This window comes from Mus musculus, chromosome X (genome assembly GCF_000001635.26).
Source record: "Mus musculus strain C57BL/6J chromosome X, GRCm38.p6 C57BL/6J".
NCBI classification, from domain to species: domain Eukaryota; kingdom Metazoa; phylum Chordata; class Mammalia; order Rodentia; family Muridae; genus Mus; species Mus musculus.
The window spans coordinates 72432285-72455124 of NC_000086.7; the positions used below are offsets into that span (position 1 = coordinate 72432285).

Below are 22840 nucleotides of genomic sequence, written 5' to 3' on the forward strand. Positions count from 1 at the left end.
TGCCTAACATCTTGTTTAGCCACTCACATGTTCTCAATCACTTGACTTAAACTATTGCTGAATGGAAACAGTACTCACTAGAAAGGGAAAAGTGTCTAGAACAGCAATGAAAATACTGTTCTCTACTTCTTAGGACTTGGTGAATTTAGCAGAGGAGCATCATAGATGTTTCCTCCTCTTTCCTGTTGGTTAAGGATGACCTTGAGTCATTCAAAGCTGTATTTTCACATAGGATCCATTTTTGGATCACTGTAACCAATCTTGTTCCCTGGAGATACCCTCTCCCACTATACTCTAATGGTGTTAAGAAGTGGAAAATTGATGGTACCAGAGTAGATGTCAAAGTGACTGTCTGTAAGACTAATAACAACCAATGAAAGTATTCCAGCACAAGTTCAATTCATAAAGAGTTTAATGAACAGCCGCTAAACATTGCACCAAAGCATTTTAAAACACAATTTCTACAGAGAGGCAAAGATCAGGCTTCCATTCTAAATTCCTTAAGACAGCCCCCCATCCCACCCCCCATCCCCACACATCCACAAGACTACACTCTTCTAGTCATAAGTTTACCTACAGACACAGTCTTAAGAATAATGGGACTGGCATGCATTATCCCAACAATGGCAGGAAGCAGGGAATAATGGAAAGATGGATGAAAAGACAACCAGCAGCTAATGATACACCCCTTAGGAGCCTTGCTCAGTGAGTGGGCAGGAAGAATCTGCTTGTGGTGCTATTTGTGGCTTTTACCTTTGACCTTAAGGATATGCTGGACTAGTTGAGCTATTCAGATCCAAAGTGGCTGAGGCTGTTATACTAAACAATCTCACTCCTTTGAGCCATTACTACTAGAAGTGATCTTCTTGGGTAATATATTGTTACCTTTTAAAAGACCTTTGTAGTGTCCAAATTGTCTCCATAATCCAGAGGGCCCTCCATGGCTGTGCTGGTTCTAAGGTCAAAATGGCCCTAGCTTCTCAGCTATTCCTTCACATTGGAAATGAGTGTGGAATATTTCTTTATTAAAGACATTTGTAAGAGGTAAAGGCAAATTATTCAAACTTCTGAGACTACCTTATAAAAATTGCCTCTGTTCATTTTGTTCACATTTAAGAACACATGAGATCAAATGCCCTCTAATACATTATAAAATTGGTAATAAAATTCATGATTTAACTGACTCAAAAAATAAGTACAGGTATTTCTATGACTCTACAATTCACACCTCATTACAACTGGCATCCAAATCAGGTAAGGAGTCCTTGACATAATGGGGAACAAAGTGACTGGGCCTGAAAGAGGACACCATATATACAATCTGTTTGTGGCCCTTTCTTCTGAGGCAGATTTAGCCTTTAGCCACCACCATCATATTCCATCTACAATTTGACTAATTGCTTTGGCAGGAAAGTGAGTTTCTTATATTCCCCATCTTTGAACAATTCTTGTGTAGTCATTTGATCTAGATCATTTTGTTTGTACATGTACCATTTTAATTTAACTCAAAAATGTCTGTTCATTTTTTTCCTGGAAGATTTTGTAGGCAGCCATGAATCCAAAATAAGCAATACTCAACTGGCTATAAAGGGCTCAATATTATTGAAGCAATGGGACTTTCTTGAAGGAGACATATATTCAGGCACTACTTTCCTGAGGGGCTGACTTAAACTACAATAGAGCCCACTGCTCTAACGTTGGAATGACCCAACTAGTTTTCTCTCTCTCTCTCTGTCTTTCTGTCTCTCTGTCTCTTTCTCTGTCTCTCATATACATATGTTTGACAGAGGTAAGCATCAATTGTCCCCCACTGACCTCCAAGGCAAGAAACTATTGGTTACTTCAGAAGTTTCCATAGACTTCTTCCCATTCTACCAGGTAGGCCATATGCCTAGTAAGCACTAATGGGTATCAGGTAAGTAAGATTATATGAGATAGCCCAGCCGACTCTGTAGTGAGTCAGAACCATCCAATGAAGCCCCAGTCAACAGTGCTCCTGGATCTCAACACCCTAGACCTCACACCGCCAAGGTTTCCACTAGAAGTAGAGTCTCCTGTCCTTTCTCCAGTGGGCAGAGTGAAATTAAACACATGCAGTGCGGTCAGCTGGGGTAGACTGGCATACTAAGATGAGAAACTGGACAAATGGCAGTGTTTGGCTCAATCCAAGCAATGTTCAAAGGACAAGTCATTTTTCTGTTTTACATTTTCATTGAGGCTCATGAATACGAATTGAGAAAGTGATTACACTCAGTTTGGAACAGGGTTAAAAAGAATCCTGAAACATGAGGGGAGCCCTGGGGTTTCGGGTTTGGATGCTTCCTGGGGTATACAGTGCTCTGGTTGCTGTGCTGCCACTATTATCTACTGTTTGCGGATCATGCCCTTGATAGCTGATTCCCGGTTCACATATGTAGCCCAATAGACAAGATTGAATATGGCAAAGAGCACAGGGAAGATGATGCGGGAAATTTTGTCAACCTTGCTGACACTGTTGTAGGTCTTGGTCTCAGCAGGACTGTCTTGCACATAAGTAGCCTTGGGTGAAGCAATCGCTGTTGGAGTTGAAGAAGCACTGGGAGCAGCAGCAGACTTGGAGATGGTGGAGAACTCAGTATCCTTGGCCAGATTGATAGGATAGGTGGTACCCACTATGTTGAAGGTGGTGTTTTTCTTTGTTGGAGCTGCTGGTGTTTTCTTCTAGAGGCAGAAAAAGAGGGGAAGTGGGGAGAGCAAAACAAACAAAAGAGAATGAATTCACAGCACAAATACACTCAGAGACTGCAGGGAAGAAGAACCATGAGGGGTGTTAAGGAACCTACTAAGTAGTCAGGTTTATATGTAGGGAATATATTTTAAAAACAGAAAACCTGCATGCGCAATTTTGACTATCCTAGTCAGCCCCAACTGTCCCCTTGACGCAGTGAGTCTCAATTTAGGTATTGTCCATATCAAGGTTGGCTTTTGGGTCTGTCTGTGGGGAGTTGTCTTGACTGTTCACTGAAGTAGATGGGTCTACATCACTATGGGCATCACTACTTTTTAAGCAGAGGGTCCTAGACTATAATGAGAAAGCTATCTAAACATGGGCCTTCAGATCAGCCAGCAAGCAATAGTCTTCCATAGTTTCTACTTCAAGTTCCTGCTTGAGTTCCTGCCCCAGCTTCCCTCGGTAATAGACTGTAACATGAAAGTGTAAGCCAAATCAACCCTTTCCTCTCTTACATTGCTTTTGGTGAGTGTTTTATCACAGCAGCAGAAAGAAACCTACAAGATTTGCTTTCTAGTTCTATGCATTTGAGTAAACCACATTTCCATTGTGAGCTTCTGTTTCTTCATTTGTAAACTGAAGATGAAAATAGCTGGCAGACTGATGAGATCAGGGCAGAGTGGCAGTGGGAACTGATAGGAAATGGGAGGTCTTATAGACTCTATGATTTCATCCTTCATAGTAACCCTATGAGTAGGTGACAGTCCCACTTGATATGTAAGTCAGCCTCAGATTAAATGGCAGAACTCATACTAGCAATCTGATTTCCTGACTTCTGTCCATACATAGTCTGTGCTGCTTTCTATAGCACAAGATACTCTTGGTTACCCGAGGAAAAACCTCCAAAAGGCTGCGACCGTCAAGGGGCACACCTCCTGTGAAGAAGAGAGCTTGGTGAATCTGCAAAGTCATTCTATCTTAAAGATAATAATAAATAATATGGAGTATTTACATGCATCATCACAACAGCATGCTGTTCTCATGTACTATAAAGGTGCTTATCAAAGCAGGGTATGTACAAAGGTTTCCCACTCTTGTTAGGCTGCTGACAGGAACCACAGCCTCCTTCCCAAGAAGGAGGTTATTTTCAGCATAAACTATCTCCAGAACACAGTAAGAAGTGTTCTCTCTCTCTCTCTGTCTTTGTGTCTCCCTGACTGTGTCTCTGTCTGTGTCTCTCTCTGTCATGCTCTCTCACACACACACACACACACACACACACTCATGTTTATGTGGTGCTGCACTGGGGCTGCCATCTTGCAAAACAAAGGAGACAATGATTAATGCTTAATAATAATTATTAATAATAATAATGCTTAATAATAATTAATGCTGCAATAGAGATGCTGTGTGGAAAGGTGGCCAAAGGAGCAAGCTAGCTCCTAGCTGCAACCCAAGGCAGTGGCCTACTTCAGAACCTAGAAACTCTTGCCATGTCTTCCCTCCAGCTCTTCTTCAGACACCCCTGTCTTGTTTTATGCCATTTTTGAGAACATAGAGTTAACTTCTTTACTCTAACAGATCTTTCCTGAATTCTTTCCTAAGTTTCCTGTTCCTTTTGTTGCCAGTTTTGTTGCATCTCCCTTTTATTACTTTCTTTCTTCAGAATTCTTATCACTTTTATCTTTCTGCCATTAGACCACAGTGCCATTTATTTTCCTGATCCAAATAAAATAATCACCTTTTTACATTTACTGAATAACAAGGTCAAAAAGTATGCTAGATATTTAGGGTTAAGAGGAAAGGCTGGGAGTTGTACTTCAGTCTCTTTCTCCTAACTGCTCACAACAGTGTATTGTTGAAGAGAGCCTGTGAACGCATGACTGTCATAACGTGTAACTTGAGTCCTAACTGTTTAAAGTGCTGTCAATGTGCCTGCAGGTGTGGGAAAGGCAGCTCAAGAAAAGCTGTGGGGTTTCCTGTCTGTATATTAAACGGAATCATCAGATGATAGTGCAGCAAAGGCCAGGCAGAAGCCCAGAACACTGTTGAAGGGTGACAAGGAGTTTGCTCTGACTGAATCACAGTTAGCATGGGCAAAAATAGTTGCAGGAATTGAAGGTACAGATAGAAACGAGCAGTTCTTGAAAGGGCTTGTATGCCACACTCTGTCTGTCTATGTTTTAGCATCAGTGTTCTCAGTCAGGGGCAGGGAGTGTTGGGAAAGGGGAGGGAGACTGTGCAAGATAAGGGGGTGTTCATGTAAGTAAATAAAAAGTCTGACTAATAAGACATTTCAAAAGCAATACTTTTCTTCCTGTTGGATGATTGTAGTTACATTGTTACAAGCAGAAGGGGCACAGAGCTCAAAGCCTTCTAAGAACATTATAAATGCTTTAAATACTACATGAGGCTCATTTATAATTAGCAAAGTCATCGTATGAATAGAGTCCCGCTGCTAAATGCTTTTGCTATTAAATAAAATAGTGCTTTACTTCTTTGCCTGCTTATTAGCTTGCTTGGTAATTTCTTTTTTTCCATGGGTAGACAAAAAACAAGAGCCAAAGCAGGAAAAACAGAAGGGGAAGAAAACATTACCCTAACTTTACTAAAAGCATTTACATTTAGTCATGTTATAAGCTGCTTATGACTGGGTCTTAAACAATCACTTGTGGCTATGAACACATTCTTTGTTTCCTTAGCCACTTTATATTCTATAGGTAAAGAGATGCAACAGTTGATTTAATCACAGATTATTTAAATGGTAAAGTAAACTTACCTTTTAGTTTCTCTTACCACTTCCAATATGACATTCTAGTCATTATTACATTTCTACCTGCCTTGTCAGAGCAGGATGCAGAGAAGTTGTCCTTTCATGAGTGGAGAATGTTAAGTTTTTTGAGATTAAAATTATTCTGGAGATTAATTGTGAGTGTGCTTAACATTATTGGATTATACTTTTCATTGTTTAAAAACTACAGTGTTGGGAAGGAGATAAGAGAGGGTGAGGGTGACAGCAACCAAATGAATTGCACACACATAAGAAATTGTCAAAAACAATATTTAAGTAATAAAAATAAAAACAGAAATGTTTTACCACAATTTAAATTTTATACATATATCTCTATATGTGATAGTAGTTTTAATTGTCAAGTTGGCAAAATTTGGAATTGCTTAGGGAGACAGTCTCAGTAAGAGGTTTTCTAGATCAGGTTACTCCATGGGCAATCTCTGGGATATAGGGTCTTGTGTTAATTGATACGGGAATGCCCACTAGAAAAGTGGTTGGTAATATTCTCTAGACTTGGGCCCTAAAGTGGTACAGACAATTAACTGAGCAGTAGGCATTCATTTCTATCTGCTTTTCACTGTGGATGTGATGTGACTGGCAGTTCAACTTTTTGTCCTCTTACAATGTTATTCCCTGAAGTACTGAGCTCTAACCTGGAATTGGGAACTGAGTTACACAACTGCATTTATTTATTTATTTATTTAATATAATTAATTAATATATTCATTAATTAATATAATGAAGCATACTGTTTAATTCTGCCTATCTAATTGGAACTATCCATACTATACTGTTTATGATACTTTACATAATGTTTGTATTTGAAAAATTTATAATTAATCAAAGACCTTGCCCTCAGAAAACTCAGAGAGAGCATTCAAAGATAAAGATTAATTACAAAAAATAAAACAAACAGACAAACAAAAAAAACCAAAAGACAATTTGAGGATGAAGAAATATTTCAGGGAGACCTAAGTTAACACCATTAATAGCCATGTAAAAACTAGGTATGGCAGCACATGAAGAAGACTAAAATCCTAGTGCTGGGAAGACAGGAGAGTTCCTGTGGCTTGATGCCTAGACACTTTAGTTGAATTAGTGACACTAGGTTCAGTGAGAGACTCTGTCTTAAATGAGGTAAAGAATGATAGAGGAAGGCAGGATCAATTTAAAATTTTTCTGTGGTATAGTTGGGTTCTCAGGTAGTACTATGTCAAATTTCCTGAAGAGCTGCCAGACTGATTTCCAGAGTGGTTGTACCAGCTTGCAATCTCACCAGTAATGGAAGAGTGTTTCTCTTTCTCCACATCCTCGGCAGCATCTGCTGTCACCTGAGTTTTTGATCTTAGCCATTCTGACTGGTGTGAGATGGAATCTCAGAGTTATTTAGATTTGCACTTCCCTGATGACTAAGGATGTTGAACAATATTTTAGGTACTTCTCATCCATTCGGCATTCTTCAGTTGGAGTATAATGCAGCAATTAAAAACAATGAATTTATGAAATTCTTAGACAAATGGATGGATCAGGAGGATATCATCCCGAGTGAGATAACACAATTACAAAAGAACACACATAGTATACACTCATTGATAAATGGATATCAGCCCAGAAGCTCGGAATACCCAAGATACAATTCACAGATCACATGAAATTTAAGAAGAAGGAAGACCAAAGTGTGGATACTTTGGTCTTTCTTAGAAGGGGGAGAAACATACCATATAAGGAGTTAAAGAGATAAAGTGTGAAGCAGAGACTGAAGGAATGACCATCTAGAGATTGCTCCACCTGGGGATCCATCCCATAGACAACCACCAAACCCAGACACTATTGTGGATGCCAACAAGATCTTGCTGACAGGACCCTGATATAGTTGTCTCCTGAGAGGCTCTGCCAGTGCCTGACAAACATAGAAGTGAATCCTTGTAGCCTAACATTGGACTGAGCACAGGGCGCCCAATGGAGGATCTAGAGAAAGTACCCACGGAACTGAAGGGGTTTGTAGCCCCATAGGAGGAACAACAATATGAATTAACCAGTATCTCCAGAGCTCCCTGGGACTAAACCACCAACCAAAGAAAACACATGGTGGGACTCATGGCTCTAGCTGCATATGTAACAGAAAATGGCCTAGCCGGTCATCAGTGAGAGGAGAGGTCCTTGTTCCTATGAAGGTTCCCAGTATAGGGGAATGCCAGGGCCATGAAGCAGGAGTGGGTGGATTGGTGAGCAGGAGGGGGGGGGGAGGATAAGGGGTTTTGGAGGGGAAACTAGGAAAGGGGATAACATTTAAAATGTAAATAAAGAAAATATCTAATAAAACAAAGAATAAGTATCTTTAAGGAGGTGATCTAAGACCCAAATAAGAGCAAACAAGTTCTTTAAATAAAAGCATCTTGTATTTGGAAGAGAAATGACTTGTTCTAGGTTAATAGAAGATACGACTATGGATTGAAGAGAGTGAATGAAAAGTTTAAAGGGTGATTGCAAAACTGAGTGTAATGATACATGTCAGAAATTCTACCTACTTTGAAGATTTAGGTAAAAGTTTAACTAGGTGAATGTCAACCAGGGCAACACAGAAATATTCCATCCCAGAAAAAGAGGGTGGCACATATGTACATATGAAAGTATTCTTAAATCAGAACTAATTTTTGTTATGATTTCATGTGTTAGAACTAACTCTTAGAATTGAATTAATATTTGTTCTTAGTCTCCTTTTTGTTCTTAGTCTCTTAATTTTAATCTGTCCTTTCAAACTTCATAAGTTTTTCATATTCTTAATTCAAAAATTAATCATCCTCCCAACAACCATTATGTATTTGAATCTTCTACCTTGTATTTCTTAATTTGAGTCTCAGAGGACAGCATGTTGAGAGATTGGAGTTAAAATAAATCCATGAATCATCCTCAAGAGCCGATGTTCAGGCCAGCTCAATGTCTGTCCATTGATGAATTCTGATTGACTTCAATTGGTCAAAAAATTATATCAGCCTAATTGTACTACTTTAAGTATTTTCTATCCCTCACAGAGCCTAACAGAAAGTTAATCGATGGGTATGAAGTGATGGCTCAAGAGGATGTGCTCTTCTTGCAGAGGATCTAGGTTCAATACTTAGCACCCAGATGGTAGCTCACAATTCTAGTCACAGGGTATTTGATGCTCTCTCACCTCTGGCCTCTGGGGAGCACTCCATGCATTAGTGTACTTAACTAATTATACATATAAGATAAAAGAATTTTAAAAGTTAATTAAGCATCTTGATAAACTCTGGCATTTCCAGTTCTATCAGTTTATTAGCCATAAGTTTGTTATAATTTGTCCTTAATAAACATAAACTATATCAGATATTGATCTAACTTCTTTGAAAATATCTAATTAACAATATATTCTAGAACTTTTTGTTTATTAGACCTGGGTCATCTTTACTCTTTGGATGGGGGGGGGCTGTTTTACTTAATCCCAAGCCCTAAATCTTTTGATGATAACACTTAAAATGTCTGTTGCTTTTGGGTTCTGGCCCAAAAAAAGAATTTCAACAAGTGACTAGCATTGGCTATGAGGAGAAACAAATGATCCTTATCTTTAAATACAATACTGGTAGTAATAACATCCAAAAAATAAAGGATATAGCCCCAATTGGGTAGTTGAAGGTGTGTGTGCATGGGGGGTGGGGCACACACACACAAACACAAATATAAAGAGTGCTTTCAACTGAGAAAGGAAAGCTTGTTACTTAGAAGCAGAATCATTACAAAGGAGTTTAGACAGACAGAAAATGATGCTCAAATTACAAAGACTACAAATCACTCTCAAGTGCTCACCCCTCTCCTAATCATCCTCTGAGTCACTTCCTGAAAGGATGTTTCCACACATAATAGGTAGTAAAGAATTGCTCTATTACAACTTAAAGTAATAACTGATGCAAAATGTGCTGCAAGAGGGACGAAGATGAGCAGTAAAGATTGATGAAGAACACACAAGAGAAAAATGGAAAGCATGAAAGCAAGATGTGAAAAATCATGAAATAAATATAAGGTAATTGGGTTAGAGAGAGAGAATTCAGTGAGTGAACAAGCTGCTATGCAAACATGAGGACCTGAATTTTGTCTCCAGAATTCATGTGAAAATTCAGGAATAGAATCAAGTGTCTGTAATCCCAATATGGAGGAGGTAGAGAAAAGAGATTATTGGGACCCACTAGCTAGTAAATCTAACCAAATTAGTGAACTTATTAAGCAAGAGACTGTCTCAAAAAAGTATGTTGTATATGTAATTGAAGAAGATACAACAAAAAAAAGGTGAATAGGAATTTTTGAAAATGATCAGAGACATAGAAGATAGGCTTGAGGAAAATGGCAGTGAAATTAAATGAAAACTAATGCAGTTAATTATTATAGAAGAAATGGTATATATAGAAAACAACAAAAATCTCTGGTATATATAATTGGTATGTCTAGGAAGATAACAGAACAAGTCTGTGATATCAATAAAGCTTTCTTTATATATGAAAACCAAAATTTTACAACTTTTAAAATAAAATGTCTTTCAATTTTGTATCCAGCTATTTTGCTGATTTTTTTTTTAATTAGAGGTAGGAGTTTTGTGATGGAGTCCTTCAGGGACTTTTATATATATAACTATATTATCTACAAATAAAGACACTTTGACTTGCCTATTTTCATTTCCTATTTTTCCTTTGATCCACTTTACTTGTCTCATTGATCTAGCTAAGACTTCAAGTATTGTGTTGAACAGGATTAAGGAAATTTGACATCCTTGTTTTGTTTTTGTGAAAATTATTTAATGTTTTTTTCCCATTATGATGATGTTGGGTGGAGGCTTCCTGTATATGGTCTATACTTTATTGAGATATGTCTCCTATATCCCTAGTCTCTTAAAGACTTTTGACATGGAGGATGTTGGATTTGTGTCAAAAGCTTTTTCTGAATCAAATGATATAATCATGTCATTTCAGTAGTTTAGTTATGATTATATTTACTGATTTACATATGTTGAACCATCCCTGCATTTCTGGGATAAAAATTACCTGAACATGGAAAATAAACTTTTTGAAATTATTTTAATTAGGTGTATAAGGATTTTTATTGAGATTATTTGCATCAATACCTACATCTGAGATATTGGTCTATAATTTTGGTATATAATTTTCTTTTGGGGGGTTGGACCTTTATTTGGGTTTTAGTATCAGGGTAATAGTAGCTTCATAAAGGAAATTTGGAAATGTCCCTTCCCTTCCTATTTTGCAGAAGATCACACATCTAAGATTATTGGACAATACAAATTGATCTTAAAAGGTTTAAACACATACACACAAACAAAAAATGTTGGATGGATGGGTAAGGGCATGTAGATTTGAAAACTAAGGAAGGAGGATGAATGTTATCAAAACACATTGCATGAAACTCTCAGAGAACAAATAAAATCCATTATATATATATATATGCCATAAACCAAATGTTTAATGATATGAGAAATTTCCAAGTATGCTCTATTGCTGTATAACACCATCCAGTGTAATGCTGATAATAGCAAGTGATTCCTACAACATCTTAGACAGAGAATATGAACTACAAACTTAACCAGAAGTATAATTCACTACAAAGACGTGTGATAGATATCTTGCACATGCAAGAAAGTGGGAAATATGGTTCCAATAAGTCCTTAAGAAACTTCTAGACAACAACCTTAAGATAACTAAGAAATTAGTGGAAAATGGATATATTGACTTCTGAGAAAATAACACACTTAAATGTAAAAATATAACTAAATATTGACAGGAATTATAGCTGCAAAAATGAGGTAAATATTATAAAACTTGACAAGCCATCACTATTACTTGTACAAAGTTGAGCAATGAATAGAGAAGAAAGTGTGAGAAGTAGGTTAGGTATATGAATTTCCTTATGTTTTGTAGATGAGGTCATTATTCTTGGATCATAACTGACAAGTGAAGATGTAGAAGGGTTAATGAACGGCAAGGATAAAAAAGTAACAACTAGAGAAAGTACAATAATAAAATAAACAAAAACCTTATAGGAGAGTAGGTCAAGAAAATTAGAGACAGTTTTTCTTCATTTACACCAAAGTTAAGTATCTGTTTAGGTAAGCAATTACAGTCTATTTCAAAGATTGCTAACTCAACATTTTATTCTATGAAATATACGTTTTACCCCAGCTTGAATGGCTTCAGTGCCATTTATCTTATCTATTATTCTCTGAAGAATAATTATTGGATTGTATTTCTATTACTTTTTAGAATGCTACAGTGTACATTATAGTGGTTTGAATAGGAATAGTTTCCATAGTTTGTGTTTGAATACTTGGTCCATAGGGAGTACCACTAGCAAGAGGTGTGGCCTTGTTGAAGTAGGTATGGCTTTATTGGAGAAAGAGTTTTACTAGGGGTAACCTTTGAAGTCTCAGAAGTTCAAGCCAGTTCACTTCCTGCTGCATACAGATGTAGATGTAGAACACTTAGCTACTTCTTCAGCACCATGTCTGCCTGCATGATGCTGTTCTTCCCACCATGAAAATTATGGACTGAACCTCTGAACTGTAAGTCAGCTCCAATTAAATGTTTTCCTTTTACAGGTATTGCTGTAGTCATGGTGTCTCTTTACAGAATTAACACACCAACTAAGACATACATTTAGGTCTAGATACCTCAATTCATTCAAACCATTGTGTAAAGATATACTTGATCTCATTCATGATTAATTCCTGTTGATCCAGTGTTTTTATCTTGACTCTGTTCTTTATCTACCGATTTAGCCAACATCTCTTCAGCTTTCATTCTTATTCAGATAAGCTACAATATTCAAGATGTGTATAACCTACTAAGGAGGCAAATTAGTAACTTTAATAGAACTAAATTATTTTAATATCAGAGTACCCATACACAGATCAGTCTTTATGAATCCTGACAGGCTCTACAGAGAAAGGAATGTTTTAGTTGGAAATACTTGGAAGGAATGATGAGTACTTCAGTTTTACTGGAATGTGGATATTCTGGAGAATGAGAGGTAGAAGTGGTCTTAGAGACTGTGCTGTGGATGTAATAAGACTCCAAGATTCTGGGCGGCTTTCTAAGTACCAATGAGCTTCTCCAGAGTACAGGAGCATCATCACATTTATATTTAATCCAACACCAGAAGACATAAGCACTACATGCTATTTGCTGTCTTTTAATTGTTCCTAGTTAAGGCCAGATTACCAAGAAGCACTCCAGTTGAGAATTGTATTGATGACCCCAGTGAATAGAACATAGCCCTGCTGAGTTCCTGCGGGCTACAGGCTACTCACTTCTGGTCCCAATACAGATCTCTCAGGAAGTGCTTCTCAGCCCTTCCTTTGCTTCCACTCACCTTCATCTCCAGGGCCTCTGGTACCTTCTTGCCTTCCCAAGCCCAACTCCGCTTGGTGAAGTAGTTGACAGTAGCAAATTCAATCAGTGCAGAAAATACAAAGGCATAACAGACGGCTATGAACCAGTCCATGGCCGTCGCGTATGCCACTTTAGGTAAAGAGTTTCTGGCACTGATACTCAAGGTGGTCATGGTGAGAACAGTGGTGACACCTGAGGAGAGAAAAGTCAAGAGCCAGTTGCAACTGGAAGACACTGGCAGTGTACTTGGTGAAGGTCACCAACTTCCCTCTGAAAGGAAGTTCTTCATCTCACTCAGTAAGGGCCCTCAAGTTGTGTTGTCTATGGAGCAGCATGCTGTACATTTCGGTAATAAACTTTTGCTTTTCCTTTGCTTCAAGTAATGGCCTGTTTTTAAGTAAATTTTATAGAATATCAAGGCTGTATAGATCAATCTAGCAAATATTTTATTCCATCTGCCATTAGAGTAAGATTCTTCAATCTACTGTATAGCTATCTGCTAGTCTCTAAGCATTTCTGCTGAAGAATAAGTAACCCATTTATTGTAATAGAGCTTCTTAGGAAGATTTTTGACCTAAATCTGTTCCCTCCAATGGTTAGCCTATTAATGGACCTCAAAGTTCTTTCTGTGACCCAACGGGAAGTGAAATTATACTCCCCTTTCTCCAGGATAGGCCTGAAGAGACCCAGGAAGAGTCTTTTCATCTCCAGAGTGATGTAGACCAGTGATTTCCTCATGTCTTCCTTTTGGTCATCTTTCTACGAGTCCTGGTCATTTTCTTTTGACAATCCTAAAACTGAGGCCATGATTCAGAGCATAGGTCTGAATTCAATCTGGTTTCCATATCTCCTTTTTGTGATGTTATGATAATGCAACAAACTAATATGGAATGTGTTTCAGTCACTGCTTCAAATTTTGAGTTTCCGAGCTTTCTGGGTATTCAAAACTATTTAAAAATCTGTATTTTGTGAACTTTGACATAACCATAGTTTCTTTGGCTGCCACTTACTTGTTTTTTTGTCTTAGAATTCCTTTAATCTCTCTGAGCCTTCTTTATGCCAATCTGTGAGTGTTAGATACCCTGGAACTTTCATATTCTCAAAGTCAATCAAATTTGAAGGAGAAATGATAACAATATATTTCTGATTGTTAGAAAGCTGAGGAGGATGGGTAATATGTTCATGGGTTAAGTAGGGCACAGGATGAAGAGACATTACAGAGTAAGGCAACCAGAAGACTCACCGAGTCTATTAACTCTCCTGGGAGAGTAAGGCATGTGAGCAACCGATCACCCCTGGTGCCTCTTCTTTTGTCTTGGCCCTTTGAATTCCTTACTTGCACATTTTCTATATACATGAAAATCTAGACTGGAGAAGAATTTTCAACAAAGACCCTAAAGGTATACTTTAAAACAAACATAGCATCAAAGCTGTGTAGCAAAAACACATTTTTACCAATGTGAGGGTCAGCTACAATGTTAGTACTTATAAACAAAGAGACCTCACCAATCCTAATATACCAAGGAGTGTATGAGCCATGCATACCCATGACTCATGTATGAAGTTCTCGAGTAAAATTAGATTTAAAAAGGAAGTAGAGTTTTATGGGAGAAATAAGCTATCTCATTCATGGCTATGAACAAATGCACATCCACATGAGCACATTTATAGCAACTCTCCTCCACCATAAATGCTTCTGTGCCTTATCTCCATGGAAAGTTTTACTTAGCTTTTGGTGCTTAATTAGACCTGTCACCTTATGGAGAGCTCTTAGCTGGTCAGATTTGGAAGTGCTCTCAATCAATCATTCCATACACTTCCTGGAGATTTTAAAAGGAGAACCAGCTGCATGGTGATTCTCTCTTAAGACTTCTAGAAAGCCCTTCTTCAATGACTAAGGTAGAACTGGCTGACCTCCTCATTTCCTATGAGTATTTCTAGTACACTTACTTGTTAAGATATGTCTATTCTACCAAACTGCATGCATGATGAGGGGAATTAACATGAGTCCTCAGTCTTTAAAACTCTTTCTCATAGACTCTTTTATGTACCTAAGATCTCTACTTGGTCTCTGCCCCCACCCCCAGTTTTATGTCATTATCGTATAGTATGTGTTCATTTGTGTCTGGGTACAATAATTCAGTACAATAGCTTAGGTTTGTTCTTATTTCATCTATTTTGAGAGTAATTTTATTGATTTCAGAGTGAACTCATAGGTCTAGGGTAACCTAATTAGTTTATCTATTCACTTATTAACGGGCATCTCAATTGTTTTCAATATCCAACTCTTATTATAAAAGTGTCTAAACAAATTGCATTAAGTATTTATATAGATATGTTTTTCTTCTCTTCATAATACATAGCAATGGAGGTGGAGGATCATATTATATGAATACATTTATGCTTATATGACATTGTAAGGCTTTCTAAAGTAGTTGCATATTTAACATTCTCAGAAAATATATATTTTAGTCAGCATGCATCATTCATTTATGAAATTTTAGTGCTAATTGATATTTTCCTTGATAATGAAAGTATATAGAGTATTGTATATTTTTCCACATCAACTTACATAGGTTACAGTAGACTATAGTATTTTCCTTATAAGTCACTGCTATTATTTGTATATTCAATACACAGTCACCATAACTCATTCCTTTATTATTTTCACTAACAATGTCAGCCTTCCTTCTAAGATAATTTTCCTTTCATTGCATGAAGAACCATCAGTATTTCTTCCAGGGAAAGTATAATGATAACAATCTCAAGTTTACATTCGTTCACCAGCTTTTCTTGGAATTGTAACGTTATATCCTTCTTGAGATAGTACCAGTTTTAGGCTATTATCTCTTTCAAATTGTTGAAACCATTCTTTTCCTTCTCTCATTCTTCTGTGCTGTACCTACTCAGTGAATCTCATGACAAGTCTCTCTGTACATTTCATATTTTTGTCATTTTACTCATTTTCTTTTGACCTATCTTTCTATTTTTTGATCTATTTATTTTATTAGATATTTTCTTTATTTACATTTCAAATGTTATGCCCTTTCCTAGTTTCCCCTCCAAAAATCCACTATCCCCTCCCCCATACCCTTGTTCCCCAACCCATCCACTCCTGCTTCCTGGCCTAGGAATTCCCCTATACTGGGGCATAGAACTTTCACAGGACCATGGGCCTCTGCTCCCATTGATGACTGATTAGGCCATCCTCTGCTACATATGCAGCTAGAGGCACAAGAACTCTGGAGCTCTGGGGGTACTGGTTAGTTCATATTGTTGTTCCTCCTATGGGACTGCAACCCCCTTCAGCTCCTTGGGTCCTTCCTCTAGTTCCTTCACTGGAGACCTTGTGCTCCATCCAATGGATGACTGTGAGCATCTACTTCTGTATTAGCCAGGCACTGGCAGAGCCTCTCAGGAGACAGCTACATCAGGCTCCTGTCAGCAAGCTTTTGTTGGCATCTGCAATAGTTTAACCTATCTTTCAATTTAGGAGTAATATAACAATGTTTAAAGAAATTGATGTTAGTTTGTATTTTTAAATTCTATGATAACCAATATACCTTCTCCCCTGAATGTTCTCTATTTGCATTCATTTATTTATAAATATTCATCATAAATATTTGAAAGTTTCTATCTGATTACTCCAACATCTATAGTCCTACATGTTTGTATTTTAAACTGTGGTATAGCTCATATACAATAAGATGAAAATATCTTGCACATTTGACCTCATTGGGAAAATGTATACAATTGTATCTATATATGACCAGTCATTGATACATTTTTGTGAATGAAACATATATACATTCTTGTGGAAGTATTTTTATTTAATGCACTTTAATAACATTATTCAATTCAATTAGTTATATATTTAAAAGATTAGGAGGGTTATGAAAATTCTTAAAACATTGAAGTTCTTATTCCAAAGATGCATAGTGTATCATTTTTATGTTTTATTCTGAGACATATGGAATTTTTATATTTAAGTCCATGAATAATTTCAAGTAATTCTCTCCAATAAGGTCTTTGTGCTAAATTAAGTTTCTGTTTACAAGGGCTTGCTTACAATCACACTCGAGTGTTTTATTTCCTTTTACTTATTCTTCTTTTCTTTATGCCAATACAAGGCTGCTTTGATGACTGCTGCATTTTAATCGTCTTGACATCCTGTGGGGCATGTCTCTCCACTCTGTTTTTATTTTGGCTATTCTTAGCTCTTTGTTCTTTTAAAATTAACTTTTCAACTTGGCAGTTTTCACATTAATGCAGTTATTGTACATACGTTCTGAATTCTCAAGGAAACATGAATTTCACACATATCCCTTGCCAAAATAAAAATGTTTTCACATTATCTCTATATGTTTTGTGTAGTTTCTTAATGTTCTCTTACACTGAAGTCACAGCTCTTCAGTGGTATTGAATTTGGGGGGATGGTTTTTGTCTTAATTTCATATGATAGATGTAACAAGTTATCACAACTCTAATGGCTTAAAAGCATCACAAACGTGTATATATGGATCTAGGCACAATTAGCCAGAAATTACTTTTACAGAGTTAAAGTCAGTCTTGACCAAGGCCCTACTTCCTCTGAAGGATCTGGTATAATCTATTGTGTCTTTCAAAGCTTCATTAATTGCATTTCTTGGTTAGTGAGAGTTTTCCTCTTTCTACAAGACAACAACAGATCATCTTTCAATCTGGCCTGCTTCCTTTATCACAACACTTATTCTTCTGTAGTTAAATACCTGACAATGCAGAATAATCTCTCCAGCTTGAAATCTTCAACTGTGTCACATCTGGAGATTCATTGTCATCACATACAGTCACAAGAGACTTGGAGATGAATTTTTGGATGATATTATTCAGCATTTCACAGCTTAAGTTATAATCCTTATCAGCACCCTCTTTTATATTTTAAAACTAAGATACTTGTTTACCAAGACCAGTAACCCAACTAAACTGGCCACATTTTATTGAAAATAATTTTTGTACAAAATATTCTGATCATGCTTTTTCTTCTAATAACAACCACTTTCACTCATACCCATAAACTTCGTTATTCCTCTACTTCAGTAACATCTGAGTATATCATAGTAATAAACAGACAGCTTCCACCTGGGTTTTACAGAAATGTATAGTGGGCCTTCATTCCACATGATTATTTCCTGACACTAAATACTTTCCTCTTGAGTTCTATAATGCTGTACCTTTCTTAGTCTTTTTTAACTTTCTCTTTCTTTGCTGCCATCTCCTTCTGGACCTGACCCAATGTGCTACCTCTCTCTGAAACATCATTTACTATTAATGTAACAACATTGGATAGCTTCAAGGTATTGGTAGAAATGCCTTCTGTATGTGTATCTGGTATATCTGAGTGCATGCTTCACAGTCTGTGAATCTGCAGTGGTTCAATGGCCTAAAAAATTAATCTTTGTGCTTCAAAAATCTTGCTGTGGGAAAAACAGGTAGAAAATATTTTGTATGTTTTAATTCTCAGAGGAAAATGGGCTAATGATATGCAAACTTCTTCCTAGATATAAGTAACTTCATTCTAAAGTCAATTTCTCTGATTCTACATACTGTTTGAGAAACCATTTAAAGTATATACAGCCTTTACTGAATATCAGTGAATTTACACACTCAAAAGGCTGGAGCAGATGCAACAGGTCATTTATATACACACAAAATCATTTCTGGGCATTGGAGAAATGGCTCAGCAGTTAAAAGCACTTGTTCCCTTTACAAAAGACCTGTATTTCGTTCCCATCGATAACATGATAGCTCACAGCCATCAATAGTTCTAGTTCCAGGTAGATTCTTTTACCCTCTTTTGACTTCACAGGCATCAAGCATGCACACAGTGCACATACATCCATACACACATGCATACACACACATACAGGCAAAATGCTCATATGCATATAATAAATCTTTATATGAAAATGGTACCTTATAAGACCTAGTCTACTTCTCTGATTTGAGGCTTGTTTTCCACCTTTGACTTTTTAAATTCTCTGCACTAAGTTTGTATATTTTTCACTGAAGACTCTATTATTTTTCCTGGTTCCCAGAACAAAATGAGATAAAGAACATTTGAGTAATTGTACTACTTCAACATTTTTTATCCTTGATCCTTTCTTTGTTAGAATTCAGTTGCTTGAAAGAAGAAAAGAAAAAAAAAAAAAAGAAAGAAATTCAGTCGCTTGAAATCCCAGAAACTGATGATGACATAACTGCCATCTTTCTCCCCTCTACTGTGCCTATGCAAGGGTCATAGTTCCCCACTCTCCAGGAAGCAACACTTACCAAAGACTGTGCGGGCAGGGACAGATTCTCTATTAAGCCAGAAAGACACTTGTGACAGAATGACAGTCATGATACATGGCAAGTAGGTCTGGATGACAAAGTAGCCAATTTTTCTCTTCAGATGAAAGTGGGTTGTCATGACGACATATTCTCCTGGACAGAGAATAAAATTAGGCAGCATGGAGTTATACAAATACTGTTAAAGCAACTTGAGCCACAATTCTGTCATTCTCAGGGATCCTCAATCTTATATTCAAGTTAAGATTTCCTAATACTTTCTTAACTCTTGAGTTCTAAAGAAAAATTACAAAATAGTATTTTGGATGTGAAAGATACAGTAATAATGTACCACAACAACTTGCTGAGAGCAAAGTCTGATGAGTTTATTTAAATCATGTTTTCATTTAAGTAATAAGAAATAATAACATTTTATAAAGAAAGTACTTACTGTATGATACATACTCATGTAACCATTAAAATATTTAATATTCATAATGGACCTGTGAAGTAGGGACTCCAACGGTCCTCATCTTACAGGTGAAAAAAGCCTCAAACAACAAGAGTGCAAACACCTTGCACAGGTACCCAGCTAATAACTAGTAGTGCCCCAGATTAAGCCCACATAGGTTAGTCTACAGTTTATTCTTGCTAACACTATGCTTTGTTATTCTGCAGGCATTTTTAGAACAAAAAGATCAAATAGGGTCCAAAGAGAAGGATCAAATAAAATGAGCATGCACAGGTTCCTGTGGAGGACTCTGGTTTAATTTCTAGCATCCACATCAGGCAGCACCTGAAATTTCAGCTCCAGGAGAGCTTATACTCTCTTCTAGCTTCTGTGAGCACCTACATACACGTGCTGTACATACAGACAAGCAGAGACTCTCATACATATGAAAATATAGATTGCTGAGATATGACAAACAACATCCAGATTAATATTTTATTCTTCTAACATCAATCAGTAAATCTTTGCCTTCTGTATTTTTCAGCAGCATTTGATATAGGTGAACCCTCCATTTTCCATGAATAGCAGAGGCAGAGAACAGTGGATTGTATCCTCAATTCAAGCACCACTAAAGATTGCTAGCCATCTGCAGAAGCTACTAACAAGCAAGGAACCAATTCTTCACCGTTTCTAGAGAATAATAATTCTAGCAATGTTTGGATTCCTAACCTCCAGATCTGAGAGACAAGAAATTTAGTCTGTTTTAAGCCAACCAGGTGGTAATCGCTTGTTAACAGGAACATGGGGTTCCCAACTGTAGCTAGATCTAGATATTCATCCAGCTATTTGGCATAACTATTTGGGTATTTAAACAGGCATTTTGACATTTTACTTTATCTATTTTCTATTCTCTTCCAAACTGAACTTTCCAGCACATTATCCCACCTCAAAAACTAGTAGCTCTAAGTGTCTAAGACCAAATTTAAAATATTCAAAATTCTTTGCATCATATTCTTCCTCTGTCCCTGTATTGTTTCTATACCTGACTTCCTTCTTCCTTCCTTCTCTTATTCTCCCTTCATGATCTCTATTCTCCTCTTCTGTTACCTTTGCTTTACTCTTTCCTTATAAGGAGTTTAGGATTTACTTCTCCCAAGAGTTGGACTTTGATTAGCTTGACATTTTTTCCTTACCAATTTTAGTTTCATAGTTCTTAACCCATAATATCAAGCATATTCCCAATTCATATGAAATATCTAATATATAAAATATAATTGCTATATTAATATTACTATATACTATTTAATATTCATGGTTCTTAGAGATCCTCAATCTTATATTCAAGTTAAGATTTCCTAACACCTTCTTAACTCTTGGGTTCTAAAGCAAAATTATGAAATAATATTTCATATTTCTATGAATCTAAAAATGGAGACAAATATACTTTTACTTATGAAATATTTATCAAATCAACCATTTGTTTGAAGTAGCTGAACATATCTTCTTCAAGCTTTTTTCTCCTTTCTTCATTATTAGCCTTGCTTTCTCTGTCCCAAATGGAAACCATCTCCTTACTGAGAACTAAATGTTTTTACTGGTTGAGGAGCCATCCCTTATTTCTGCCTTTAAGTTTTGTTTTATTTTTTCAAATTATCTGTGTTCACTGAAAAAAGACAAGGGGAAAACGAAAGGCTACTTTAACAAATTCACAGACGTTTAGAAAAGTAATCCATTGTATCAATTCACTGGCAACTTCTTTTGAAATACGTAGCCAGCATTTTCTATCATATCTTCATATTTTTTTCTGTCAAAATCAGAACTGAGCTTTCCAGAAATTTGGAGGATTTTTTTCCATCTTCTCTTATCCTCTTATCTGATTTTCACTAGCAAGCTCTATTTTTTTTTTTTGGTCTTGTTTTGTTTTATCTTATTGAGTACCATCACTGTTGTGCTTTAAATAATAAATATGGTGCATATTTTATAAATAATTGTTACCTATTATTCAAGCCAGAACTGTAGAATAGTTTGCCAAACTAATGTTAAGGTTGATTATATGAGTCCTTCCTTTGCTGCCTTTCTTTGTGTATTTGTTTTTATGATGGATGACTATGTAAGTCACAAATTAACTTCATCTACACAGAAGGTAGTTTTCCATGTCTTAAATCCATGTGTGGTATTTTTCATCTCTCTATGTCCATTTGACAAATTATTATATTAGTTTAATTTTCTAGGAGGATAATTAGGATTCATATTTTAATTTTTATATACCCAAGATATAAGTTACAATTTGCAAAACACATGAAACTCAAGAAGAATGAAGACCAAAGTGTGGACACTTTGCTCCTTCTTAGAATTGGGAACAAAACACCCATGGAAGGAGTTACAGAGACAAAGTTTGGAGCTGAGACAAAAAGGATGGACCATCTAGAAACTGCCATATCCAGGGATCCATCCCATAATCAGCCTCCAAACGCTGACACCATTGCATACACTAGCAAGATTTTGCTGAAAGGACCCAGATAGAGCTGTCTCTTGTGAGATTATGCAGGGGCCTAGCAAACACATAAGTGGATGCTCACAGTCAGCTATTGGATGGATCACAGGGCCCCCAATGGACGAGCTAGAGAAAGTAACCAAGGTGCTAAGAGATCTGCAACCCTGTAGGTGCAACAACATTATGAACTAACCAGTACCCTGGAGCTCTTGACTCTAGCTGCATACGTATCAAAAGATTGCCTAGTTGGCCATCACTGGAAAGAGAGGCCCATTGGACTTCCAAACTTTATATGCCCCAGTACAGGGGAACACCAGAGCCAAAAAGTGGGAGTGGGTGGGGGGGTATGGGGGACTTTTGGGATAGCATTGGAAATGTAAATGAGGAAAATACCTAATTAAAAAAAAGAAGTTTAAACTTTTATTATTGTATCATTTTATTGCAATTGTTTATGCTATCTCTACATGTATACGGGATCCAAAAACAAGAAAATGAATGAAAAAGGCATAAAGAAAACACAGAGACATGAAAGTTAAAAGCCTATATAGGCTCTTTCTACAGATAAATGACTAAATGGAAATAGATGGTGCCCAATACAGAAAAAATGCAACCGCAACAGAAGATAGTTTTTAATACTTCCTCTGTGTGTTTCTTTTTTGTTCTGTTTCAACTTCTTTTT

General features: G+C 36.7%; 1 protein-coding gene across 5 annotated transcripts in view; it reads right to left on the reverse strand.

Annotated features, from left to right (window-relative positions):
- Positions 1 to 391: 391 nt before the first annotated feature.
- Positions 392 to 22840, reverse strand: part of Gabra3 (gamma-aminobutyric acid (GABA) A receptor, subunit alpha 3) — a 224244-nt gene continuing 201795 nt past the window's right edge. For all 5 annotated transcript variants that reach the window (NM_001357815.1, NM_001357816.1, NM_001357814.1 and 2 more), the window contains 3 exons: positions 19220 to 19372; positions 12891 to 13102; positions 392 to 2700 (listed from right to left, as the gene is read on the reverse strand). In NM_001357815.1, the coding sequence (NP_001344744.1) occupies positions 2365 to 2700; positions 12891 to 13102; positions 19220 to 19372 (701 nt within the window). In that variant the 3' untranslated portion in view covers positions 392 to 2364. The remainder of the gene's footprint in view (positions 2701 to 12890; positions 13103 to 19219; positions 19373 to 22840) is intronic.